The sequence below is a fragment of the Lacerta agilis genome, chromosome 4 (genome assembly GCF_009819535.1).
Source record: "Lacerta agilis isolate rLacAgi1 chromosome 4, rLacAgi1.pri, whole genome shotgun sequence".
NCBI lineage: Eukaryota > Metazoa > Chordata > Lepidosauria > Squamata > Lacertidae > Lacerta > Lacerta agilis.
The window spans coordinates 27,117,987-27,145,467 of NC_046315.1; the positions used below are offsets into that span (position 1 = coordinate 27,117,987).

General features: G+C 44.1%; 1 protein-coding gene across 2 annotated transcripts; it reads left to right on the top strand.

Annotated features, from left to right (window-relative positions):
* The first annotated feature begins 933 nt into the window (after nucleotides 1-933).
* Nucleotides 934-27,481, top strand: CCNA1 (cyclin A1). 2 transcript variants are annotated; one of them, XM_033146515.1, is made up of 9 exons: nucleotides 934-1,044; nucleotides 15,230-15,408; nucleotides 20,226-20,460; nucleotides 20,747-20,871; nucleotides 21,184-21,407; nucleotides 22,789-22,993; nucleotides 24,037-24,150; nucleotides 25,282-25,415; nucleotides 27,194-27,481. In XM_033146515.1, exons 1-9 carry the CDS (start codon nucleotides 969-971, stop codon nucleotides 27,243-27,245), a joined length of 1,344 nt encoding a protein of 447 aa, XP_033002406.1. In that variant the 5' UTR covers nucleotides 934-968; the 3' UTR covers nucleotides 27,246-27,481. The 2 variants fall into 2 exon arrangements, with proteins under 2 accessions (XP_033002406.1, XP_033002407.1); XM_033146516.1 differs by lacking the exon at nucleotides 934-1,044 and adding an exon at nucleotides 14,278-14,299 and having other exon boundaries at nucleotides 22,765-22,993.

The window sequence follows — 27,481 nt, forward strand, 5'->3', positions numbered from 1 at the left end:
AGAAACCAGTAGGAGAACACTTCAATCTCCCAGGTCATTCTATACAAGAGCTCAAAGTAGCTGTCTTATTACAAAAGAATTACAGAAATAGACTGGAAAGAGAAGTTGCTGAATTGCAACTTATTACCAAACTTAAAACCATGGAGAGACCTGGTCTGAATAGAGACATTGGATTCTTATCTCATTATACATGATAAAGCTATTTTTAGCCATCTCACCCCTTGCTTTTACAGTCGTCAACAGGTTTACCACACCTATCAACCAATCACCCATTCCCACCCTTCTGAGTAATACCCTTCCCCATCCTCTCACTATATATAGGGGTCTGGTGACTTCTGTTTCAGTGTGTATCTGAAGAAGTGTGCATGCACATGAAAGCTCTTACCAAGAACAAACTTACCGGTAGTTGCTCTCTAAGGTGCTAATGGAAGGAATTTTTTTATAAGGTGTCAACCTTCACTTTGCCTCATTCAGGGACATATTAGCATCATGATAGCCTAACACATTACTAAAGTTTTAAAAAGAGACTTTAATCAGTGATGTAATCCTGGGGAATTTTTGTATCTCATAACCTATTTATGTTGCTATCTACAAAACAGGATTTCTGGCCACAATGAACCATAATCACCTTGCCAAGACCATGTTTTAACACTAACCTAATTGTGATATGCCATCCCTTCAGGAAATAAGAAGAAAATCCCAGAACAATAAGTGAATTGTAATCTGATCATAGAAAAGGCATTTGTATTTGCTTTTTTATTATCTCATAAATGACATGAGACCTCACAGAATACCAAGGGCAAACAGTGCCGATTGTCTAGTTCACATGGATACTACAAGGCTTGGCTTGCTCCTCGTCAGAAGCTGTGGCGGTTCCTGGCTTAGTCTCTTGGGTTAAGTATCCAAAACACAGTTTGTTTCTGGTGTAGAGGGAAACCTTTTCTGCTTTTGAATATAAATTAGGGGAGATGGCTGAACTGAAGAATGGTAGCTGCACAACAAAGGGATATACCCCAAAGTTACCTGTCTCCAAAACTGCAAGAGGTAGGCAGAGATGACTGTTGATCTGGGATTGTGCTGCTAAGCGTTTTCATTTTCGATAATGAAATTTGGCTTGAATTATAAAAAAAATCAAAATTGGAGTTGATTATAAAAAAGAGAGCAGAAAGAACCAAATTAATCAATCAATACATATTGTCTGTTTTAACAAGGGGGGGTTGAATGTCCTTGAAATCAGTATTATTCCAAAATCTTTAGTCTTTTTGGTACCTTTTATGGTGTTATCAACTTGTTATGTTTAATATTTTTCATCTTGTGTTCCCCCTCTAAAACCTCCCAAACTAACAAAAATCAACTTGGGGAATACATGAACTTGAATTATTTTTAGGGTTGCCATATTTCAAAAAGTAGAAACCAGGACACACCAAATGTTGTGGGAGCTTTTTTTAGACAAACCGCCAAGTGGTTTTACAAAAACGCCCCCAAAGAGTGATTTTTCTTTCCTAAGATCCAGGACAAAGCGCTGCCTTTTGGAACTTCCCCCCTGGACATCATTTCCACCTTTGAAATCCCAGTAATGTCCAGGAAATTCCAGGTGTAGGCCAGCCCTAATTATTTTGAAAGGAGATCCAAAGAAAGAGACCAAGACTCAGAAACAAAGAGGCAACCAGTGTAGCTGTAAGAACTTGTGAGATGCGATCCATAGAGCTGGTCCAAATTAATAACCCAGCAGCTGAGATTTGCACCATCTGTTGTTCCTGGAAAACCTTCAAAGGCAAATGCACCTTCAGTGTATTGCAGTATTCAAATCTGGAACTCTGTATATTTTTGTCTTAAAAAGGTAAAGGTACCCTGACGGTTAGGTCCAGTCACAGACGACTCTGGGGTTGTGGCGCTCATCTCGCTCTATAGGCCAAGGGAGCCGGTGTTTGTCCACAGACAGCTTCTGGGTCATGTGGTCAGCATGACTAAGCCACTTCTGGCGAACCAGAGCAGCACACGGAAACGCCATTTACCTTCCCGCCGGAGTGGTACCTATTTATCTACTTGCACTTCGTGCTTTCGAACTGCTGGGTTGGCAGGAGCTGGGACCGAGCAACGGGAGCTCACCCCGTCATGGGGATTCAAACCGCCAGCCTTCTGATCAGCAAGCCCTAGGCTCAGTAGTTTAGACCACAGCGCCACCCGCGTCCCATTTTGTCTTAACCCACCCTAATGATTTACCAAAATCCCAGCAAGCAATTATCCCATTCAGAACAACACTATTTGCCTTGCTGAGTATTTGTATGTAAGGCACATACTTGCAAGTGTTCTAAAAATAACACTAATTATCAGGCTTTCATGAATCAGGAAGGCACAGTCGATAAATTATGACTTGTTATAAGTTTGATTTTTTTTATTTAAAAAAGATAATGTATAGGCCAATAAATGACAAGCTCTTTCAGAGATTAGATCCCATTCATTCTGAGCTCTGATAAGCGACTGTCTTCCTCTGCGACATCAGAGATGGTCCCAAGTACCGGTAAATAATGATGGGTCAAACAATCAGGTGGATGGATGCTAAAAGACCACAACAGCTACTTCTCTTTCAGAGACTTGATGAATGGTTGCATTCATGCCCAACCATCACTTAAATTTATAGCAGGGAAGAATTTTTTTTCCTCTGGCTAGACTGACTGGCAACTCTGGTGTTTATTTTTGTGGGAAGAAAAATAGATATAGATCACCCATGTGGGGGTAATTAATAAAAGAGTGTGCTGGATGCCTACCATCCAGAAATGCAGGGCAAGCAAACTCCAGTAAGAGAGAGCCCCAGCAGCAGAGTTTTAAAGTCACAAAAGCAAGCAGCATGGGAATATAGGCTGTTAAACCTTTTAAATATCCCGTCCTGAGTCTCTACCAGCGCTTCCCTGTTTTTAACCCTCTTGCAATGAACAGATCACAACGCTAGTAAGTTCAAACACTTTACTTACAAAACTTACAAAAATGTCAGATTAGTGCATTTATCCATGCAGCAGCAAGTAAACACAGGTTGAATTCTTGGGATACAAAATATACCGGTAGTGAAATAGCTCTAAGCACATGGCCTGAGCCGATAGCGAGCAAGCTCAGGTATGCCCTATCTCGGTGAGTTCACATGGTGAGGAAAAAGGGCAAACAAAAGAGAAAAAGTGAACAAAAAAGGACAAACAAAAGAGGTGAGGGGCATAATGTAGCTGAGTCTAGGAATACAATTCTGTGGTCTTAACCCCTTCGTGCATTAACTAGCCCTAAGCTTGCTTGTTATATTGACTACAATTTCCCACAATTTTTACCAGTGACTTGGATATATCTGGGTTTCACCACCTGACCTCCCCTGCCCCGCCTCAAAAAGCCCAAACTTCTACTTTTTATTTAAGGCAGACCAAAGGATTTATTAATATAGAATTTATTTCACCTGCCAACAGAAGGACAACAAGGAGGGAGCCAATCTGGCTTCTCCAGGGAGGAAGTTTCAAAGTCTGGGAGCAGCTACCAAGCCTGCCCGTGAGGGTGTTTCGACTGAGAGAAGGGCCTCCCCTGTAGATCTCAAAACCCAGACAGGTTCGTATGAGGGAGTACAGTCTTTCCAATAGCTTGGACCTAAGCCATATAGTCTTACCTCTGGATACGAACATGCTGAACCCGGAAGTACTGGAATGGGTTACTTCTGAGTTCAGCAGTTAGCGCATGCGCAGAAGTGCTGAATTGCACTTTGCGCATGCGCAGAAGCGCTGAATCACATCGCGCACATGCGCAGACGCAGTGCTTCAGGTTGCGCGCTGCTCATGTTGCAAACGGGGCTCCAGAACGGTATGACTGTATAGGGCTTTAAAGGTCATAACCAGTATTTTGAATTGTGCCAAGAAACAGACCAATAGGCAGTGGAACTTTTGTAACAAGAGAGTCGTATGCTCTCTATAACCATCCCCAGTCAGCAATCTGGCTTCTTTGAGCCAGCTGAAGTTTCTGAGCACTTTTCAAAGGCAGCCCCACACAGAGCTTATTACAGGAATCCAAATAGGATGTAGCTAAGGTGTTTGTCACTGTGTCAAATAAATAAATAAATCCAAAGTGTTACATTTTATGGAGAAAGCACTGGTGCTCAAAGTTTAATGTGCTTTGCACTTATCCAGACAATCTTGGGAATATTATTAGGATTTGATTTTTCTAAGGAAGCTTAATAGCACTCATTGTTGTTGTTGTTCAGTCGTTCAGTCGTGTCCGACTCTTCGTGACCCCATGGACCAGAGTACGCCAGGCACGCCTATCCTTCACTGCCTCTCGCAGTTTGGCCAAACTCATGTTAGTAGCTTCAAGAACACTGTCCAACCATCTCATCCTCTGTCGTCCCCTTCTCCTTGTGCCCTCCATCTTTCCCAACATCAGGGTCTTTTCTAGGGATTCTTCTCTTCTCATGAGGTGGCCAAAGTACTGGAGCCTCAACTTCAGGATCTGTCCTTCTAGTGAGTACTCAGGGCTGATTTCTTTGAGAATGGATAGGTTTGATCTTCTTGCAGTCCACGGGACTCTCAAGAGTCTCCTCCAGCACCATAATTCAAAAGCATCAATTCTACGGTGATCAGCCTTCTTTATGGTCCAGCTCTCACTTCCGTACATTACTACTGGGAAAACCATAGCTTTAACTATACGGACTTTTGTCGGCAAGGTGATGTCTTTGCTTTTTAAGATGCTGTCTAGGTTTGTCATTGCTTTTCTCCCAAGAAGCAGGCGTCTTCTGATTTCGTGACTGCTGTCACCATCTGCAATGATCATGGAACCCAAGAAAGTGAAATCTCTCACTGCCACCATTTCTTCCCCTTCTATTTGCCAGGAGGTGATGGGACCAGTGGCCATGATTTTTTTGATGTTGAGCTTCAGACCATATTTTGCGCTCTCTTCTTTCACCCTCATTAAAAGTTTCTTCAGTTCTTCCTCACTTTCTGCCATCAAGGTAGTATCATCAGCATATCTGAGGTTGTTGATATTTTTTCCGGCAATCTTAATTCTGGTTGGGGATTCATCCAGTCCAGCCTTTCGCATGATGTATTCTGCATATAAGTTAAATAAGCAGGGAGACAATATACAGCCTTGTCGTACTCCTTTCCCAATTTTGAACCAATCAGTTGTTCCATATCCAGTTCTAACTGTAGCTTCTTGTCCCACATAGAGATTTCTCAGGAGGCAAATGAGGTGATCCGGCACTCCCATTTCTTTAAGAACTTGCCATAGTTTGCTGTGGTCGACACAGTCAAATGCTTTTGCATAATCAATGAAGCAGAAGTAGATGTTTTTCTGGAACTCTCTGGCTTTCTCCATAATCCAGCGCATGTTTGCAATTTGGTCTCTGGTTCCTCTGCCCCTTCGAAATCCAGCTTGCACTTCTGGGAGTTCTCGGTCCACATACTGCTTAAGCCTGCCTTGTAGAATTTTAAGCATAACCTTGCTAGCGTGTGAAATGAGTGCAATTGTGCGGTAGTTGGAGCATTCTTTGGCACTGCCCTTCTTTGGGATTGGGATGTAGACTGATCTTCTCCAATCCTCTGGCCACTGCTGAGTTTTCCAAACTTGCTGGCATATTGAGCGCAGCACCTTAACAGCATCCTCTTTTAAAATTTTAAATAGTTCAGCTGGAATATCATCACTTCCACTGGCCTTGTTGTTAGCAAGGCTTTCTAAGGCCCATTTGACTTCACTCTCCAGGATAGCACTCATTACATGCTTATAATTACATATACATATAAATGCAAATTTGGATTGGGATCTAGCGTGGTGTAGTGGTTAAGAGCGGTAGACTCGTAATCTGGTGAACTGGGTTCGCGTCTCCGCTCCTCCACATGCAGCTGCTGGGTGACCTTGGGCTAGTCACACTTCTCTGAAGTCTCTCAGCCCCACTTACCTCACAGAGTGTTTGTTGTGGGGAGGAAGGGAAAGGAGAATGTTAGCCACTTTGAGACTTCAGGTAGTGATAAAGCGGGATATCAAATCCAAACTCTTCTTCTTCTTCTTCTTCTTCTTCTTCTTCTTCTTCTTCTTCTTCTTCTTCTTCTTCTTCAGCGGTTATTGTAAAGTTCTTCTTCTTATTGTTTTTTATCCTTTGCCATTACTTTCAGGTCAACATCTTTAAAATGGTCAGGTCTCCTGTCAAAATTGCATTTCTAAGCTTAGATATGTGTGTGTGCGTGCATGTGTATACATATTGCATATGTCAGTGTACACACACACACACACACACACACTGCTTAAAAATGTTTTTAATTTTCCAAACTTTAGTATGCAGTTAAATTAATAAGAACCCAGTAAGGAAAGTAACCCCAAGTCATGTCTCTTATTATTTCTTGTTGAGTCGAATGTGGACTTAATATTCTTTCTGTATCAGGTTGGTTTTTGTTGCAACATCACATTCACTCGTAGTGGCTGTGAACCCTGTGGGGGTTTCCCACCCCCCCTTCTTTTTTAGTTATTTTATTTCACACTTCTTCCTGCTTTCAAGATCTGAGATGCAGCTAGCAAAGAGAGAAGTGCTTGATAGTGACTCGTAACCTGAAGCCAGAGTGTCACTTTCCAATCACCAAGGCTCTCAAGTTGGGACATGAATTCCATTGAGTGGAGATTAACACCAGCTGTCAAAAATATGCCATAAATGAGGCCCCCAGTCCCTGTGAATGTGCTTTGGTTTTCACTGAACAGCACTGTGCAAGAACAAAATCCAAGTGATTTTCTTCCCATAGTGAAAATACGAGATTTACGATACAATGGAAAGCATACACAGAACAACTGCATATACAAAAAAAAGGGTGAAGCATTTTCATATATAAAACAATTATATATGTTAAACAATTGTAAAACGACAACGCATATAAAATCAATTCACATTCAACACAGATACAGATAAAAGTCTCTGCTTAGGATTGTTGAAAAAGGAACGTGTTGAAAGAACAATAGAAAGGCATCCAATAATTGGGCTATTGTCATTTAACCCTTGTTTCTTCAGTTCATTTGTATCTTGTAGTTCAACCCCCCCCCCACTGTCAACTTTCCCCTTTTTAAAAGGGAAATTCCCTTATTCTGAATAGGATTCCTTGCAAGAAAAGGGAAAAGTTGACAGCTATGCCCCCCCCCCCCCGCATCTCTCCAAGTGGCTAACCAACAACAATTAACAAAGTGCCACAAAACATGTTTTTTAAAACAATGATATTAAAGCCAGCATCAAATAACATCAGGTATTTGAAAAAAAAATACAGCTGCAGTTAAAAGAGGCCTCTCCAAAAGCGCTAGACAATAAAGGTAATTTACAGAACTAAATGTGCATTCTCACATCTGAAAAAGCTAAATTAAGCTTTATACCAAGGGAGTGTCCAAACCTTAAGCTTGTAGGGTCTACTTTGGTTTTTACTAGATCTCTGAGATCCACCAACCAGAACCAGTGTAAAAAACATACACCAAGGTTGCAATCTATACATGCTTACCTAGGAGTACAGGACTACGAACGGATGTGCCAACCGGGACCCTTAGACTTTCAGCATTCATTTTTTTTTTTAAAAAAATGTAAGTCTCTAGCCTCCCCAGAAAAAAAAGTTATGAAACTAAATGTGCAGGTACTTTTCTAAACAAGTTGTGTCAGTTAGTCAGGCTGGTTGCTCCTATCTAGCCAACGAGTGAAGGTAGAGCTGTGATTGACAGGTGAGTTCTGTGGGTTCCTAAAGAGCTGCTGTTTTACCATGCCCCTTAGTGCAACCCCCCCCCTTTTTCTGGCTTATTTTTCAGTCTGTGGCATTTCTGTATTTTGCCCTCCCCCCCCCTCTAACAACCAAGATTTGTCTGAGATAAGGGATTCCCTAGGAGTTATTTTGTGTTTAGCATGGCTTGCTGACTCCCAGGTAAGTCAGTGCAGGATTACAGCCTAGGCTTTTGTTTAGGTTTGGTATCAGGGCAAAGCATAGTTCCTGGGCTTTTAACAGTAGCGTGGCAGGCAGAAATCCAACAGGTTGAGCATCTTCTAGTATGGATATAAAGTAAGCCCACAATTTATGCACATTTAACTTGCACGCATTCAGCTTTACACGCTTGACAATTAAAAAACAACTTTTTTCAAAAAAAATTAAGTAAGTAAACAGGTCTTGCTTCTGAGGGGATAGCAATAGGATTGCACTGTTAGAATTACAGGATTTTGAGCCCAGAAATTTGTTCTGCCAGAACTGAATTGGTACTGAACTTGTTCTTCCCTGCTTTGCAGAGTGTTGCTCTAATACGTCCTGACTCATGAACGGCATGATACCCAGCTACAGTTGACCTTGGGGCTAGAAGCTCAAGCTTGTCCATCATGCCTAGTAATTAACTTCCAACGGAAGATGCGAAATGCTTTCTTAGTACTCTTGCAGTTAAAGGAAACTATGGTGTCTGTTCTGTGTGACACAGCTGGGCGTAAAATGATCACAAAGATGAATTTCCCTTTGAGGTAATGTTCCCCTTAAGGCTTAGATGAAGGCAATTTGCTGCCAGAACTATAAACCTGTGTGCATGTGGCTGTAAAACGTTTGTCCAGAGTTGGATGCAATGCCCCAAAATTCTACTTAAGGAGTCTGAGCATATATGAAAGGGACAGTGTGGCTTCATCTAAAATAAGACATAATTTTATTTAGGAGCATATGGCAGGTGGCAGTGGAGATGCGGTGTGTGACCTGAAGAATTGCAAAGTTTCAGATATGCCTCTGTTTTTATTAATATACTGTGAGGAATGATCCAGCCACACCGAAGCACTTCTGTCTCATTGAGAGAGTAATGGAAGAAATTTCAGTAAGTGCTGAACTATTCTACTGAAATCAATGAGTTGCGGAAGTGCTTAACTTTGGGTAGATGATGCCCTGTCTGTCCCCTGTGTGTTTTCTGTTGACTGTGAAAGTCTGCAGCTGAAACAGACTATCAAAAAGTTCCTTAGAAATAAAACATCATTATTTTTGCTGGGGTTGGAAAGAGTGCAAATCTGAAGCTATCACCCTGTCAGAAACCTAGAGGTGGCATCAAGTAAACAGATTTTTACACACTCAGAGTTGATTCTCTGATGTTTATTTACATGCACCTTTAAGTAAAGAAAGAAAGAAACCCAAACTCCAGTATTCCTTAATAGCCATGACTCATCCTGTGCTTGAAGGCTAAGAAAAACGTTATGGGTTAAGGTGTGCTAGAACCAAAAATGCTAATCTTACATAAATATAGGATAAAAAGATACAGGTAAAGGACCCCTGGACGGTTACCGGTAAGTCCAGTCAAAGGCAACTATGGGGTTGTGGCACTCATCTCGCTTCAGGCAGAGGGAGCCGGTGTTTGTCCACAGACACCTTTCCGGGTCATGTGGCCAGCAGAACTAAACCGCTTCTGGCGCAACGGGACACCGTCATGGAAGCCAGAGCGCACGGAAATGCCGTTTACCTTCCCACCGCAGCAGTACCTATTTATCTACTCGCACTGGCATGCTTTTGAAATGCTAGGTTGGCAGGAGCTGGGACAGAGTAACAGATTCAAACCGCCAACCTTCCAATCAGAGGAAGAGTTTGGATTTGATATCCCGCTTTATCACTACCTTAAGGAGTCTCAGTGGTAACACCCTCTTGCGAGTGTCATAGGAAACTCTCTTATACTGAACCAGATCACAGGTATTGTCTGCACTGACTCCAGGATTTCAGGAAAGCCTTTCCCAGCCCAGCTGGAGATGCTGGAGACTGAGCCGGGGCCATCTGAATGCAATGCAGGTCTTCTATGGCTGCGCTATGCCCCTTCCTCAGAGGAAGGTCAGTGTGGGATAGTGGCTGGTGTGTTGGACCACAGCTGAAGGGTAGGTTACCTGTCAGAGGACTTCAGTTTCCAGAACCTGTAGCAAACTACAGTACCCAGGATGCTTTGGGGGAAGCATATGCTTTAAATGTATGGTGTGCATGTGAATTTCAAATCACTGTAGGTGAATCTAGGCTGGTCACTTTCTCTTAACCCAATTGACTCCACAGGCATGCCCCCCCTCAAGTAAAACAATAGAAATACTTAACTAACTGACCAATCACATTGGTTCTGCCCCCCAACAAAAGTCCCGCCTCCCCACCAAGTCGTGTACCCCCCCCCCCAAAAAAATCTTGGCTACGCCCATGTCCACAGGGTAGTTGCAAGGATAAATTGAGCCATATCCTTTCTGAATTCCTTGGAGGAAGTACGGGATAAACAGAGAATTTTTAAAATCTTCATCCCCTGCTCGATTTAAGTGCTGCCTCTTGTTAGCAATCTTCAGCATTTCCAAGGCCTTGCTTCCACAGGAAATGCATCAAAAACAGGATGAACTGTTCGGTGTCACGCTGTTCAGTTTTTTTTGCAAAGAACACCAAGGACTCAGCTGTACAGCTGCAAATAAAACTTTTTAAGTGCAATGTACAATGTGACACTATTCAATGTATTTTTTAAAATGCTTTTAAAAAAGCATTTTCAGAACTTTTTAAAAAACAAAAACAAAAATCAAAAAATCCTTCCAGTAGCACCTTAGAGACCAACTAAGTTTGTTCTTGGTATGAGCTTTTGTGTGCATGCACACTTCTTCGGATACCTTTTTTTAAAATGTGTGTAGATTCCACCCAAGTGGGTCTTTGGACAAATGGCTCTTGAGCCAAGTTGCGTTTGAAGGAGCACTTTCACTCTCTTTACATCTACTGAGAGTTTCAAGTTGTGCCCCTGTTACTCTCTCTGTTCTGCTTCCACATCCACATGTACTATACTCCCAACAGCCACCAGCAATGGGAAATGGCAGAAAGCCAGGATCACACCAAAGCCAAAATCCTACGTGATTAGAAGCAAGACTGAACATGCCTGAGAACACATCCCACTAAATATAAATAAGACTGACACCTGAGTAAACCTATAGAATTGGGCAGCATGGCTGAAATCTTACGCATAAGGAGTACGCCTCATTAAGGACAGTAGAACTCTGTATGATACAAATAACAATCTTGCTGAAGCTTGTGTGAAATCTATTTGGCAGATGAGTGAAGAAATCCCAGGTAAAATCCTGCCTCACTCAGAAACTCCCCTCTCTGGGGTTGCATTTCCACTACACAGCAAGTCCGGTTGAATTCAATGGGACTTACTTCTGAGTAGGCATGCGCAAGGTTGTGCTGTAAGTCACAGTGTGCCGTCATCCCTCCCCCACCCCAAGCTCCTCGGAGAGAGTGAAATATGAAGGTGATACAAATAGCATAGGGATAACACAACAGTCCTACCTTTCAGGCTTGTTGTAGCAATTTCTGAGATAATGACTGCAAAGTGTTTTGAACACATAAAGCACTTGCAAGTCCTTCTTGGCAGCCAAAAGGCAAAGTAGAAATCATTTTAAACATAGAATAAAATGAAAGCTTAGCAGTATTATTACTGCAGGAGCGAACAAACACAGGTGCCTATGTCTCTGGAGACAGGAGTGTCAATGGTACAAGCCATCTTTCTTCAAGCACTCCTGAGGTTGCATTATGTGCTTCCCTAAAATGGAAACAAGTCAGAAAAATCTTGAACAGGAAGAGAAACATAAGTATCTGTAGCTCAGATGAGATACTGGATTTTTTTTTTACTCTAAAAAGTATTCTTCCCTCCCCCCGTTTTTCGAAGGAATCTCATAGACTGAATTTGGCACTACACATCTGCTGTTGTTGCAGCTCTCCATCCTTCAAACCACAAAAGACTGGCACAAAACATTAATTACGGAGAGCAGCCCTGATGATCTCAAGCAGGGAGTCTTGAACATCCTCTCAAACACACAGAGGGAAACCAAGCAAGGAGAATAATTAGATTCTCAAGACATGGCTTTACTCGGTTTTTCCCTTTAACTAACAGATAAATGGCAAAGCAGTACTGCTCTCAGATTTACATCTAGCATCAAGTCACAGTTTGAAATATTTGCTACAAAGCCTCTTCAGGATCTTTAGCAGTTTTATTTTATGAGAGTGATAGGGATAAAGTAAGTAGAGGAACGAGCAAGTTAATATTTACATTCTGACTGTCGTTTTTGTTGTTTTGCAGTCTGTGTGTGCATTTTTGTTTATTTTTTGGTGGTTTTGCAAACCCCCGGTGTTACCCAAGCTTTCCAGTTGGGCTGCTTCCGGTTTCTGTTGGCACTCAATACCTGACCTTCAGAATTAGAGGGAGTCAAAATGCTCACATCGTTGGGATCTTCTTAAAAACGGTGCCTTCTGTCAGCAACAGAAGAGCACTTACAAGGATAAATGGAAAGTCTGCTACAAGTAGCAGACTTGTAACCCTGTCAAATTGCGGTCCTTTATCATAGATGGGTAGAATCTCTAAAATGTTTCGCCTTGCACATTATATACGAATGATTGGGTTTTTACCACACAAACCGAGAGGCGCTTTTTGTTTTAAAGCGCAAGACTGTGTACCTGTGTACCTGATTTAGGTTTGATGAGGCCCTAAGCTACTGAAGGTAATGGGGCCCTTTCTACGTCCAGCTGTCCTTTGTCAACAACAAATTGTCGCTGTTTTTTTGTGTTGAATATATGCTATGTGGTAATTTATGGATCTAATAGGTATCTAAAGCCATTTGCACATAACTATGTATTTTTTTTGAAATGTACATCCAGTTTTTCCCCCTTTAATTTTTTGGGGGCCCCCCAAGAGAGTGGAGCCCTAAGCTATAGCTTATTTAGCTTATACATAAATCCTGCATTGACCCCCCGCAGCGCACCAAGGGGAAGGCAGGAAAACGGACGCGGAAAGAGAGATCCGGATTCCTCCTCTCCACCGCAAGATCTCCGATTGCCACGGGAGCAGCCTGCCGCCTGCGGGCGAGCGCGGTGCCAGCGCCAACTGGCCGGTGCTCCCAACAGTCGCGGGAGGCTTGAAAGTAAGCAGCGCGCACGCCGAGGCGCGCCCGGAGGGGCGGCGCGACGGCGGCCCCCGCTGATTGGCCGCCACCTATATAGGCTAGGCGGGCGGCGCCGGGGGCTACTTCGAGTCCTTGCCCACTAGTCCCCAGCTGCGCTGCGCCGGGAAGGAGCAGGGCTCCCCCTTCAGGCACCAAGAAAGAACCGCCCGCTGCGGGTGGGGAAAGGCAGGTGGGCAAAGGCGCGGCGAGGGTCCGCGGGGGTCCCCGAGCAGAGTTTAGGGAGATGCTGCCAGGGTGGCTGGGTGGGTTGGTAGCTTTCCTGCGGGTGTCTTTGAAGACCGGGCTTCGTTTCGGGGGGTGGGGTCGGAGCGCTCACCGCACAGGTGCCTTGGGGCAATCGCTGGAAACAGAGGACTAGAACCTTGGGAAGTTGGAAACGGAGGGCTAGAAACTTGGGACGTTACCTTTGGTCCATGTAGCTGAATATAGTCCATATTGGACTGGCAGTGGCTTTCCAGCATTTCAGATAAGGGAGTGTTCCTTCCCAGTCCTACCTGGAGGTGCTGGGGATGGAACCAGCGGTCTCACAGCAGACGCTCTACCCCTGAGCCACAGCCCTTGCCTCACTTAGTGACTCCCAAGTAGACCCCTCTGCAGTTATTGCCTCCAGCAGCCTCTGTAATTTGTAATTGGCACTGCCTGCAGGCGGGCTGAGATGGGCCAAGGTCACTTGCTTCAGGGTTGTGGGACCACCACAATGCTATTATAGCTCTCTGTGGGAGCACCTGGTCATCTTTCAGCCGCCACAAGACCAGCAGAAAAAGAGCTCTGTTTTTTTTTAGGAAATGGTGCTGCAGAGTGGAAGGGGGTTTGTGTTTTGAATAATAATAATAAAAAAACCTTGCTCTGTAATATCTCTTAATAGAGTTCTCAAATCCCAGAACAAGCTTGTGTAAACTTAGTAAAGGTAAAAAAAAAAAGGTAAAGGATCCCTGGATGGTTAAGTCTGGTACCACAGTCCCATGTTTTATTTGGCAGTAAGCAAGGCATGCTTCTGGCAAAGGTGATGCATCCCTTATTCCTGAACATGTTTACTTGGAGGTAAATCCAGTGGTACTTGGTTCTAAGCCTTGGAGTTTGTGGGACCTTCAACTGTGAGCCACTTTCGCTGACTTAATCCCATTGGTTTCAGCAACGGTAAAGCTATTTGGTGGAAGGATGCCAGTTTTAAAGAAACATGTAATGCCAAGGTTGCTTTCTTCTCATAAACACTTTAATGTGATTGGCTTTCTGGGGGCTAAGGATACCGCAGCATTTCGTTTGTTACATTTATATCCCACCTTTTCCTCTGAGGAGCTCAAAGTGGCACATGTGGTTTTCCTGATCCCCACTTTATCCTCACAACAACCCTGTGAGGTAGGTGAGACTGCGACTGGCTCAAGGTCACCCAGTGAACACCATGGCCAAGTGAGCATTTGAACCTTGCATGGTGGTTGTGGCCCACCTCTAATATTGCCAGGGTTTCATTATTTTTAAACAAGTTGCTCACCCTGTGCTTTGGGCTTACTGCACAAAGATAAGAAAAGTCAGGCTTGTACAAACAAAGCCACGGGAAGATTTCCGTTTTCCAAGAGTCAAGTCAGAATCAACTTCAGGTATGGGTTGCTCAGACTGAAGGGAGTCCGTCTAAGGATATTGTCTGAAATTGGGTGCATTCAGATACGGGGAGTATCGCATTAGTTTTTCTGATTTTAATGTTACCGCCCCTGCGCCATTTCCCAACATACCTTTCACAATGTAGTAACTGTGGCTTTTTGACTGAGATACGGGCATGTCTCAGTAATAATAATAATAATAATAATTGTACCCCGCTCATCTGGCTGAGTTTCCCCAGCCACTCTGGGCAGCTGCCAACCAAATATTAAAAACACAATACAGCATTAAACATTAAAAACTTCCCTAAACTTCATTTACACCAGTGGGGGTGGTGTGACACAACAACAAATGCCATAAGACAACGTTGCTACTCCTCACACTTTCTGCACATGCACGCTTCAGTTTCCTCACGATTCTCCTATGAAAACGGCAGGAAGGAACAACTGTATGCCACCCCAAATCTTGTCACTGCTTTCATGATTTTCTAGGTTAATTGGGCTGCAATTTTTTTTTCCTGGAAGCAATTAATACAGAAAGGAGCACTAAACTTCCACTGCATTCTGCAAGGTTTCCGGAAGTGGCTGCCATATTGGGTAGAAGCTAAAATATAATGCAGGAATTAATAGTTAGGGAAACGGAAAGGACTGCCGTGTGGATGCAGCCTCAATGTGTGTTTCTTTGTCTTTCCAGCATCAGCTGCTGACCCTGAGGAAATGCATTGTAGCAACAATGGTGATGAGAAGGCACAAGAGGAGCTTTGGGATGCCCTGCCGGCTGTTGCACAGCCTCGAACTAATCAAAATTTCCACCAGAGAGCTATTCTGGGGGAGCTGACAGAAAATGGGCAGTGTTTGAGACCCTCTGTGCAGGTAAATCATGGAGGACTGGGATTCCTGGATTTTAGCACCTCTGATGGCTGGGCTTAGGAAATTAGAGGGTTGTTGTTGTTTTTTTGAGTGGTAAAGGTGGGAATCAATGGACCGATGGTCTGTCTCCATGTAAGGCAGTTTCCTAGTTTCAGTAGCCTTGACTGTTTGCTACTTGTTCTGAGGCTCACTAACCAACTAGGAAGGGACAACAACCCTGCAGTGTCATGTTTATCTGCACCTGTGCATCTCTGAAGCACCTCCTCTGCTTACAGCTCCAACTTTAAAAGGTTAGCTTTTTTTCCAAATGTAAATGAGAACTGTAACACACTTTCTGTGTTAAAAACTACAAAGTGTTACAGCGCTTTAAATACTAAACAGATTTTCTAAGGATGTGAGCTTTCATGGACTCTGGGCAACCCTACAGTTTATTGGGGTGAAATCTAACCAAGTCACACCTGGAGTATCAAGAGACATAACCAACTTAAGTTGGTCATTCTATTGGGTCTGCTTTGAGCATCCAATCCTTAAGCTACAATTCTAATCCCATTTACTTGAGAGTAAGACCACTTGAGTTTATTAGGACTTACTCATGAGTAGATGTGGCTAGGATTGTGGTGGTGTTATTGCTAGCGCAGCAACTCGTTTGGGCTTTGTACGTTAAAATGCTGTAGGAATGGCAGGTCAGAGAATAGTGTGACTTGAGGGCCCAGCTGCACTGTACACTTAAAGCAGTTTTGAAAAGGTTTACCATCCCTTTGGGGGATGCTTTATTTGCTGGCAAACAACATCCTCTGTAGGAGGTACAGGGTAGCACTGTGAGACATTGACTCTTCTTTTGCTCCAGTATTACAGACGTATGTTCCTTGGGCTCAATGGCACTCAACGAACTGGGCGACTGTTAAAGGGGTTTGCGCATGCCATGAGCTATGGAATGTAGGACCACTGGAAAATGCATGCACTCTTTTTAACTGCCAGTGGGTCCAGTACTATTGAAAGGTTCCATCTTCAAGTTTCAGTTTCTTGGAAACTTGAAGCGAGGGATTGAGAGGGACTAGAAGTCTCTCTGTCTGCTTTTTTTCAGTGGGACTTAAGACTTCAGCATCTGCCCTGTTTTAGAGATTGAGGTTTTTGCTGTTGTGCCAAGGAGGAGTGTTGAGCCACCAAACGGTTCTTTATGGGCTACTGCCTTTAGCATGTTATGTATCATGTTATCAACCATACACCTCTCTGTCTTTCATCCAAGCAAGCAAGAGGTAATCTCAGAGCTCAAGGACATATCCCTGCCAATCAAAAACACTCAAGGAGGGTGCAAAGCTGGGCTGGTAGGGGGTATGGCTGGATGTGTGGTGTTGCCTGGAGAGAGAGAATACTGAGAGCTAGGTAGAGAGACTTGGAGGGGCTGCATTTGGCCCCTGGGAATTACCTCCCTATCCATGCTGTAGGCCAGTATTTCCCAGACTTGGGTCTCCATCTGCTTTTGGACTACAACTCCCATCATCCCTAGCTAGCAGGACCAATGGTCAGGGATGATGGGAAGTGTAGTCCAAAAACAGCCAGAGACCCAAGTATGGGAGAGACTGCTGTTATCCTGCCTTTCAAAAGTTTGGCAATTGATCATAACCATGACTTTCAGAGGCCTTTTCAGACACAGAGTGTTGTCTTCAGAGACATTTTAAGTGTGAGAGATAATATATATTATGCACACATGGGTGGAGAGAATTGTAAACTGTGGAGATCAAAAGACCATGAAATGCAAGAAACTCTGAAAGGTTTATACAGAGGTCACATGTATGCAAAGTAAGCAGGGCGTGATGGACTATGCCAAAATGGCAAAAATTAACAGGGAAGCTCAGAAATCGAGAAGACAAGAACTTTAAAAAAGAATAGGAAAAGTTTACAATTTATATATGAGATCATTGTAAGCAGGTTAAAACATTGGCAGGATTTTAACCACACTTGTAATGTAACAGAATGTATGGATTATTTAGAAAGACAAAAAAAAGGAGATGTATTGATATGCAGTTGAAAGTACTATCAATAGGACCAATGGAAGGGATGGAGATTCAGAGTAATCTCAATGTTTGTGTTCTGAATTGGTTTCTGTTGTATGTTTATACTTTTAAAGTATAAAACAGCAGGTGGTGCTGTGGGTTAAACCACGGAGCCTAGGGCTTGCTGATCAGAAGGTGGGTGGTTCAAATCCCCGCGACAGAGTGAGCTCCCATTGCTCGGTCCCAGCTCCTGCCCACCTAGCAGTTCGAAAGCACGTCGAAGTGCAAGTAGATAAATAGGTACCACTCCTGGGGGGGAAGGTAAACAGCGTTTCCATGTGCTGCTCTGGTTCGCCAGAAGCGGCTTTGTCATGCTGGCCACATGACCTGGAAGCTGTACGCCAGCTCCCTCGGCCAGTAAAGCGAGATGAGTGCTGCAACCCCAGAGTCATCCACGACTTGACCTAACGGTCAGGGGTCCCTTTACCTTTAACTTTAAGCAGAGCGGCCATTCACAGCTATGTGACGTTTGTGTAGAAATGCCACTGGCCCCCTTGGTCTTGTGTGGCCCTCTCTCTCTCTCTCTCTCTCTCTCTCTCTCTCTGTGTGTGTGTGTGTGTGTGTGTGTTATAACTATGTCTAAAAGATAAGGTGTTCTGTTGTGCCAGAAGCGGTTTAGTCATGCTGGCCACATGACCCGGAAAGCTGTCTGTGGACAAACGCCAACTCCCTCGGCCTGAAAGCAAGATGCATGCCGCACCCCATAGTCTCCTTTGACTGGACCGAACCATCCAGGGGTCTTTTGCCTTTACCTTTTACATATAACTATGTGCACCAACTGAGGGCGATGCTTCTACATCTGAAATGTGGACTTCCATTACCAAAGGTTTGTCCTGCAGTCTTTTTAAGATTCTACAAGACTAGCCTGGCTGAACCACTTTGGCTGAGCTCCCCAGCCTCCCACCCCATCTCTGTGTAGCTTGAAACGCCTGGTATTCAGTCATGGAAATTACAGACACAGTGTCTCTACATGCTGAATGGTAAATAGCCACACCATGCAGTGTTCTGTACTGATATGGGGTACTAATGATGGTTGCTTCAAAACCAAAATGTCTTCTGGTGCTGGATTGCCAGGGCTCTCTTGGAATACTGATTTGCCGTTAACTTTAGTCTCTGTTTCTTGTTGGAGTTTTCCAGCTCATCTGCAGGTTGCCTTCTGCTTCAGACTCTTCCCTGCCCACCTTCTTTCACAATGCATTAACTTGTGTTTCGGTGTACTAGGATGCAGTTTAAACAAGTCGCACACCCTTTAGTGTGAACAAGCCAAGACTCCTTCTGTAGCTTTTTGCAAAATAGCTATGTTTTCTTGCTAATGAGCAACCAAGTAGGAAGCAGCATAATATTAAAACTCCTGCACTATTGTAAGTGGGGGGTTCACTGACAGATCAGTGTCACGGACTTGTACGGTACCTACATTCTGCCCACTGCTCCTTGTATTCTTGCAAGTTCTATACAGCTGCATTGGAATGTAGAAGGAGTATTTCTCGGCTTGATCTGGGAAAGGCCTTTCACATTTCCCTTGTCCTGCTGGCCCTCAGCAAGAGCATCATGGGCTCCCAAACTTCAGTTTTGGAGAACTGAAGACTTTCAGAGGCCACAACCCATGTGCCTTGCCCTACCCTCCAGCCTTCATAAGGGAGATGTTTCCAGAAGAACTGTGAGAGGAATGAAACTTTGTGCTGGCCATCAGGCAAGGGCTTTTTCTAACCTGCCTTGTCCCACCCTCCAGGCCTTGGGGCCTTACGAAGGGAGTTGCTGCCATGGGCATTATGTGTATGTGTCTTTTGATGAACTGAGTGGAAGATTGAGTCATGGGGGTGGAGAGAGAGAGAGAGAGTTCAACAGTGCCTAGTTTGTTTTTGGTTGCTAGGTTGTTAATCATAAAATTGTAGAGTTGGAAGGGACCCTGGTGGTCATCTCATCCAACCCCCTGCAGTGCAGAAATCTTTCACCCAACGTGGGGCTTGAACCCACAACCCTGAGATTAAGAGGCTTATGCTCTACCGACTGAGCTATCTGATACCAGAAACCCAGGATATATTACCCATCTATTTTAATTGGCCAGTAAAACATTAAGGGAGCCTGACCAACAGAAATCCTGTGAGAGGACTTCTGCATGTGCAACAGAGCTTTCCTTTTGTTAATATTGCTTTGTGAATCTTATAGGATGACTTTTGTTGGGTTTGTGCTGCTTCACTTATTATTATTATTTTTAGTTAATAGGGCTTTATAGAATGTGTCTGTTTTACTGATAATTTGCCATTGTTTTGCTGACGATCTGTTAATTACTCTATACGAAATAAAAAATAAAAAAATCCTTCCAGTAGCACCTTAGAGACCAACTAAGTTTGTTCTTGGTATGAGCCTTTGTGTGCATCTATCTGAAGAAGTGTGCATGCACACGAAAGCTCATACCAAGAACAAACTTTTGTTGTTCAGTCGTTCAGTCGTGTCTGACTCTTTATGACCCCATAGTTGGTCTCTAAGGTGCTACTGGAAGGGTTTTTTATTTTTTATTTTGTTTTGACTATGGCAGACCAACACGGCTACCTACCTGTAACTTATTCTATACGATTCGTGTTGTATTTGTGATGTACTATTACGTTGTTGGTATTTATTATTTGCCAGCTGCTTTGTGATTCGTGTGAGCAAAAAGCCGCATAGAAATATAGTAAGCGAACTGAACTGAAATGTGTCTTTTCCTGCCCTGCTTGAAGCAGGACAATAGGCTGTCCCTACCAAGAAGATTCTCATTCTTCTTTTCAGGGAGCAAACAGGCTGAGAGGCTTCTCTGGGTCTGAAAATGTCTGTCCTGCTCTAACTACTGGAAAGAATATGATGCCGCTCTGCATGGCATCCAAGCAAAGTTTTGCTGTTTACAGAGATGACGTGGAAGGAAAAAACAGGTACAGCTGTATGGCTGTGGAAGAATCCAGCATGTGTGAAGTTGATACCTGCACCCGAAGACCCAACATTCACCTGCTGCTGAGCTTGAGTACAGGTACGTCCAATGGCCTAGCAGGTAGAAACCTGTGACCTTCCAGAGGTTGGCCCTTGGCCAATAGCCATTCTGTCTGGGGCTGATGTGAGTTGGGCTCCAACAATATCTGGAGAACCATAGCCTACTAAGCCTTCTTTTTAAATTAGAGTGCATGTTGCCTATAACATCCAATAAATCTAAGGGTTTATGACTTCTGCTGATGGAAGCATACACTGAAACTGATGGCTAACTTAACATTATTATTTTTTTAAAAAAAATATTCCCGGTAATATGTTGGTGAATCCAGGCTCTCCGATGCTGGTGGATAAGTCGTTGCAGTCCCAAGATGAGGATCTTCAGTGTTATAAAGATGACGTCATGTGTGCTGTGGAATATGCAGAAGATATTCATCACTACTTGAGAGAAGCTGAAGTGAGTGGCGCTTTTAAGGAGCTCACTGTAGCCTTTGCTCAGAGATAGCACCAGTGTAACATGCACTCTGCATCCTACCTTCTTTCTGATATTCACGCCGTGAGTATGTACTTTAGCTTACGGAGCCTAAATTGCACTCAAATGCAAGTTTAGTCCCGTCCTCTGGAGGAGCAATCTCAGTTTAGTGTCATGGACACCTTGAATTCAAACTTCTTGTAAATTAACTCACAGAGGGGCTTCACACACACACACACACACACACACACACACTTTTACACCTCCTTATGCTGAGGCCAAACTCTTTCTATGCAGGTGAAATACAGGCCCAGAGCATGCTACTTGAGGAAGCAGCCTGATATCACCTCAAGCATGCGTGCAATCTTGGTGGACTGGCTGGTAGAAGTCGCTGAAGAATATAAGCTTCGTACTGAAACAGTGTACCTTGCTGTGAACTACTTGGACCGGTTTCTGTCTTGCATGTCTGTCCTCAGAGGAAAACTTCAGCTTGTGGGAACGGCGGCAGTTCTCCTAGCTGCGTAAGTAGGCTTGTGTGAGCCAACAAACCTTTGGCAGATGACAACTGCTTAGTGCTACCTGGTGAGACTTGTCTGGATCTGTCTCTCAAGTGCTCATGTGTCCTAGCAAAGAGTAGGAAGGCAAGAAGCCGCTTTATTCCAAGTTATTCTATCTAGCTCGTGGGGGGGGGCCTGCAGCTCTCCAGCTGGACTCCAACTCCCATCATTCCTTGCCACTGGCAATACTAGCTGAGGCTGATGGGAACTGAAATCCATCTAGACAGCTGCAGGTTCCCCGCCCCGTTCTAGGTCATTACTGCCTACACTCTAGCTCTCCAGAGTTACAAACAGGGTTATTGCTCAGGCCAAATTGGGAGATGCCCAGAATTGAAGCCTGGTGCCTTCTCCATTGCGCTCTGCCACGAGTGGCGCTGTGGGTTAAAGCACAGAGCCTAGGGCTTACCGATCAGAAGGTCAGCGGTTTGAATCCCTGCGATGGGGTGAGCTCCCATTGCTCGGTCCCAGCTCCTGCCCACCTAGCAGTTCGAAAGCACGTCAAAGTGCAAGTAGATAAATAGCTTCCGCTGCTGCGGGAAGGTGAACGGCGTTTCCGTGCGCTGCTCTGGTTTGCCAGAAGCGGCTTAGTCATGCTGGCCACATGACCTGGAAGTTGTACGCCGGCTCCCTCGGCCAGTAAAGCGAGATGAGCGCCGCAACCCCAGAGCCGTCCGCGACTGGACCTAATGGTCAGAGGTCCCTTTACCCTTTACCTTTAATGGACTACAACTCTGTTTCCTCAGAGATATTTGGAGAGTGGACTAACAGTCTTCAAATGTTGAGTTTGGACCCATCACTGGTTTGCAGGACAAAATGGGGTTTTGCTTGCTTTTTCATTGGTGTTGGCTCCTGTGAGCAGGTCCCAATGACGTTCTTCTTCTGCTGAAATCACTGTAGGTACTTTTTTTTTTTGCAAGCAAATGTTTCACTTGCATCTACAACCTTAATCCGCTTGAATAGCTTGTGGATTCCAAGTTCAGAGAGTGAGGAAATCAAATGAAATAAAAATTTCTTTCCAGTAGCACCTTAGAGACCAACTAAGTTTGTTCTTGGTATGAGCTTTCGTGTGCATGCATAATGTTATCTTGGTCTGAATGAAGTATATTCTGAAAGGTAAAAACAGATTCTTTTGTCTAGGCCATAATGATAACATAATGCATGTGCTGGTGGTGCAGTATACAAATCACTTGGAGTGGTTCTGAAAGCGTGGGACCACCACTGAGAAGGCCCTGTTTCTCTTGTGCCTGGCAGTCTCAGGATGGTGATGACAAGGGATTATCTTAATGAAACAGAATTTAAAATATGCAGTAAGGCTTTGTAGGTTGCTATTTCTCCTGATCCCCAGGAAATATGAAGAAATCTTTCCACCAGAAGTCAAAGAATTTGTGTATATAACCGATGATACCTACACTAAAAAACAGCTGCTCAAAATGGAACACCTGCTCCTCAAAGTCCTTGCTTTTGATTTGACTGTTCCAACCATCAACCAGTTTCTCTTCCAGTATTTGCAACATCATGGTGTCAGCGTCAAGACAGAGAACTTTGCAAGGGTAAGGATATTACCTGTGTGGCAAACACTTCAAAGGACACCCAGACCAAAAAAATAAAAATAAACATCATTAGCCTAACTTCCCTGATGCCAGTGCCCCTCCAGAATTGTAGAGTTGGAAGGGACCATGAGCGTCATCTAGTCCAACCCCCTGCAATGCAGGAATCTTTTGCCCAACGTGGGACTCAAACCCACAACCCTGAGATTAAGAGTCTCAGGCTCTACCAACTGAGCTGGTTCAGTTTCAGTCTTTGCCTGCTGCCTCTGTTGTGCCCCTGTCCAGTCTTGCGTCTGTCTGTCTGCATTTCAGTGGTGAACAGCAGTCTTGACCAAAACTGAGACTGAGGTAGTCATGGTTAGTAGAATATTTTTTTGGGGGGGGGGGGGTATGTTAAGAGGAAACATCTCCCCTTCCTGTACTACAGGGGCAAAAAATTGCTAAAACTCACAAGCAATTTGCAGCACTAGTTTAGATTTATAAAAATGATCTAAATCTGATAAACTAAATATTGGGTCTGGGCACACTTAACTCCATATTGGACTATGGGTGACATGTTTTACAGTGTTGACCATGGTCACAACTACACCATGATTTAAAACACTTATCATGTCACTTCAAACAGTCATGGCTCCCCCCCCCCCCCCGCCAAAAAAGTCATGGGAACTATAGCTGGTTAAAGGTGCTGAGAGTTATTAGACCCCTCACAGAGCTATACTTCTCAGCACCCTTTACAAACTACAGTTCCCAGTGTTCTTTGGGGGAAGTAATGCTCTTAAAGAGGTATAAAAGCACTTTAAATGACTGCTGTTGCTGTGGCCTGTCAGTTTTCCACAAATGGTGACATTATTCCTATTATTATTATTATTATTATTTATTATGCTGACCATCGAACTAAAAACACCAAATATAAAACCACCATGGCCAATGGTTAGGGAAAATGGGAGTTGCAGTCCAACATCTGGAAGGCTGGTTGAGATACTGTGGGATAGACTTGAATCTCTCTTGATTTCCCTGTGATTAAAATGGTGTCCAATTCTCTTTAGTATGTAGCAGAGCTGAGTCTCCTTGAAGCTGATCCATTCCTGAAGTACCTTCCCTCACAAATGGCAGCAGCTGCTTACTGTCTTGCAAACTACACTGTGAACAGGCATTTTTGGGTAAGCCTGACTTTTGAATATTAACCAAGTCCTTATAGCTTGCCGGCTCCCGGTGAGTGCAAACCGTCCAAATAATGAAACCGGATACAAAACGGGAAGGTGCCTTGACCCCTGGTTTAGCTGGCTCCCCCCCCTTTTTTTTAGCAACAAACTTAAAAAATGGCTGACGCAGTAGAAGTCCTTCAGCCCAACACAACTACATTTTTGTCACTCGGGAGGCTGTTAACTCTGCAGAGAGATGAACTCCGGAGCTTTCTGGGTTAAAAACAACGATGGGTTTAGTTGACCTTGATGCATCTTTGTTGCTGCCGCTGTTCTACGCCTGCTGTCTTATTAACTTCATGGGCATAAATGAGATTTTTTTCACTGGCACCTTCTCAATATCTGCTTTGGGAATGTTGCGAGGGAAAGGATATGGCTGGCATCAAAAATAAACGTTTCCCAAGCGCTCGTGAAAGCACAACTCTGCAGTGTCCCTTCCTGGGCGGTGCACTTTAGGTATGGGCTGATTCTCATGAAAAGAGCCACCACCACCTGTGCAGGACAGTGGAAAACCAAGGTTGCATTGCGTACAAGTGGAGCATAAGGAAGCTGCCTTATGCAAAGTCAGAAAATTGACCTGAATAGCACAATATTGCCAACAATGGCTGGTGGTGGCTCTCCAGAATTTCATACCAGAGTCTCTTTTTCCTGCCCTACTTGGGACCTTCTGCACCCGAAGCGTGTGTTTTGCCACGGCCCTTTCCCTTAAAAAAGTGTTTCCCAAACTTAAGTCTCCAGCTGTTTTTGGACTACAACTCCCATCATCCTTAGCTAGCAGGACCAGTGGTCAGAGAAAACAGCTGGAGACCCAGGTTTGGGAAACACTGCCCTGGAATAATTGGGGTAGGGGAGTCTACCTGATGTGAGTGGAGCTTGGATTTTGCTCTGTGCTTGCCTATTCAACAAGCCTCTTTCCCTTGCACCCTGCAGAAATTGGTGAAAAGTTAAAACAAAGCTACTGAGTGAGGTTGAGATGAGGCCTCTCCTAACTTGATGCTGGCTCAACGCAGGAGAGTCTCTCTCCAAGCATATGTGATTGTTCTTACCTGAATGGAATAATAAAACTGTAATCTCTCTTCTTCTGACCAGCCAGAAACCCTTGCGGCCTTCACTGGCTACTCACTAGGTGAGATAGTGCCTTGCCTAAGCGACCTACACAAAGTCTGCCTTGACGCTCCACATCGACCACAGCAAGCGATAAGGGAGAAATACAAGCTGGCTAAGTAAGTTCTTGGGCCAACAACTGCTTTCTGAACACCTCAGCAGCTCTGTAAAATTGTGACCAGTGGAAATAACAGCTGTTAGAGGAGGAAGAAAGCTGGAGAGCATGTGGGAATATAATAGAGAGGTTGCAAATAATGCCAATCCATAGTTTAGCAGTATTGCAAGGGTGGGAAACTAGGACTGCATCTGGCCCTTGGCTTAATTTCAAAAGTCCTCTGTTGGCCCTCTGCTTTTTCCAGGCAGTTGAATCATCTGTCTCTTGCCCAGTGGCCTACTGGTTAGTGGGGAAGAAGAAGGGCAGGAGGGAGAGAATAGTAGTCGTATAATGAGAGAAAAGAGGTTGCCCTGTTAATAATAATAATAATAATAATTTATTTTTACCCCGCCCATCTGGCTGGGTTTCCCCAGCTACTCTGGGCGGCTTCCAACAAAGATTACAATACATTAAAATGTCACACATTAAAAACTTCCCTAAACAGGGCTGCCTTCAGATGTTTTCTAAATGTCAGGTAGTTGTTTATCTCTTTGACATCTGGTGGGAGGGCGTTCCACAGGGTGGGAGGCCCTCTGCCTACCGAGAAGGCCCTCTGCCTGGTTCCCTGTAGCTTTGCTTCTCGCAGTGAGGGAACCGCCAGAAGGCCCTCGGCACTGGACCTCAGTGTCCGGGCAGAATGATGAGGGTGGAGACGCTCCTTCAGGTATACTGGACCGAGGCCGTTTAGGGCTTTAAAGGTCAGCACCAACACTTCGAATTGTGCTCTTAAACGTACTGGGAGCCAATGTAGGTCTTGACCCTGTGCAGCCCCTGGAAGATTTGGCCCGAAAGGAGTGCATCCCTTCACTGAAAAAGAAGTTGCCTGTGACTCACTGAGGAGGATGAGCCGCTGATAGCTTTGGGCCCATGTGCTCCCCTCTCTGCCACTTGCAGAGGAGGAATTTGGACACTTCCATTTCCATTTTGTATTGACTCCAGCACTGCCTGCCTCTGAAACCCCTAAACCATGGTTAAACGTGAACAACGGCTTGTTTGGACAAACCAGCTGCTTAACCCGTGGCTTAAAATGGCTTGTTGAAACAAGACAACAGTTTGGATTAGCCGCAGTTGTTGGGATCCAAACAATCCATGAAGTTCAAAGTTAATCCAAAAACAGGAAGGAGGGCTTCCACAGTCACTCTGAAGCAGCCACCGGAGGGAAGATTAGGCGATGGGTGAGCCTAAGGCTTGCTGCATCTCATCCTCATAACATTCTGTCTTAGCGTGGGCAGGGTGTATATAATGAGTGCCACACACACGCAATCTACAACTTTGTACCAAGAACAATTGATTTTTGTCAGACGCATGAAGCTTTCGAAACTGTTAAATGGTAGCTTCCCCTATGACCACAGGAAATCTGTTAAGAAATCCTAATATCTCACTTGGTGTTGCCTATATGCTTTCAGGCTTATTTTCTCCAATGGTTTTTTTTTTTTAATTGGAAATTGCTTCTCCCCCGAGGATGCTCCAAGCGATAAACAATAAGAACACAGCTGCTGTCAGAAGGGCCAGAGACACAGGGGTGTTTTCTTTTATAGAAGTAGGGATTCCTAGGCACTTGCAAATAGCAAAACAACTCCCAAAGTCATGGATGTGAATCTTTTTCTCTTTTTTAACTTAAATCCAGTGCAGATTTCCCAATCAAGATTACACAATCTGCTAATCTGGAGTATGTGAAGTGCTGCAGAATTATCAATGGGGAGTTTACTAACTCTTTGTACTGAGTGGTTTCTTTCTTCGCAGGTACATGCAAGTATCCCTCCTGGAGCCCCCAGCTGTTCTACCTCTGCTATGAGCTGCAACAGTAAACTGCACAGAAACTGAAGCACTTGCCTCCTGATCAATAGAGTTGATCTGGCCAAATTATTATGTTTTTAATAGGGCACTGCAGGTCATGTGTCTAATCTTGTTGCTTAAACTATTTTTTAGAAGACCTTTAGTATATAGCTGTACTGTATTACAAGGACTCGGGACTGTAGTTTTACCACAAACTAAAAGCACTTTTAATAAACACCTTTTCGTTTAAAAGAA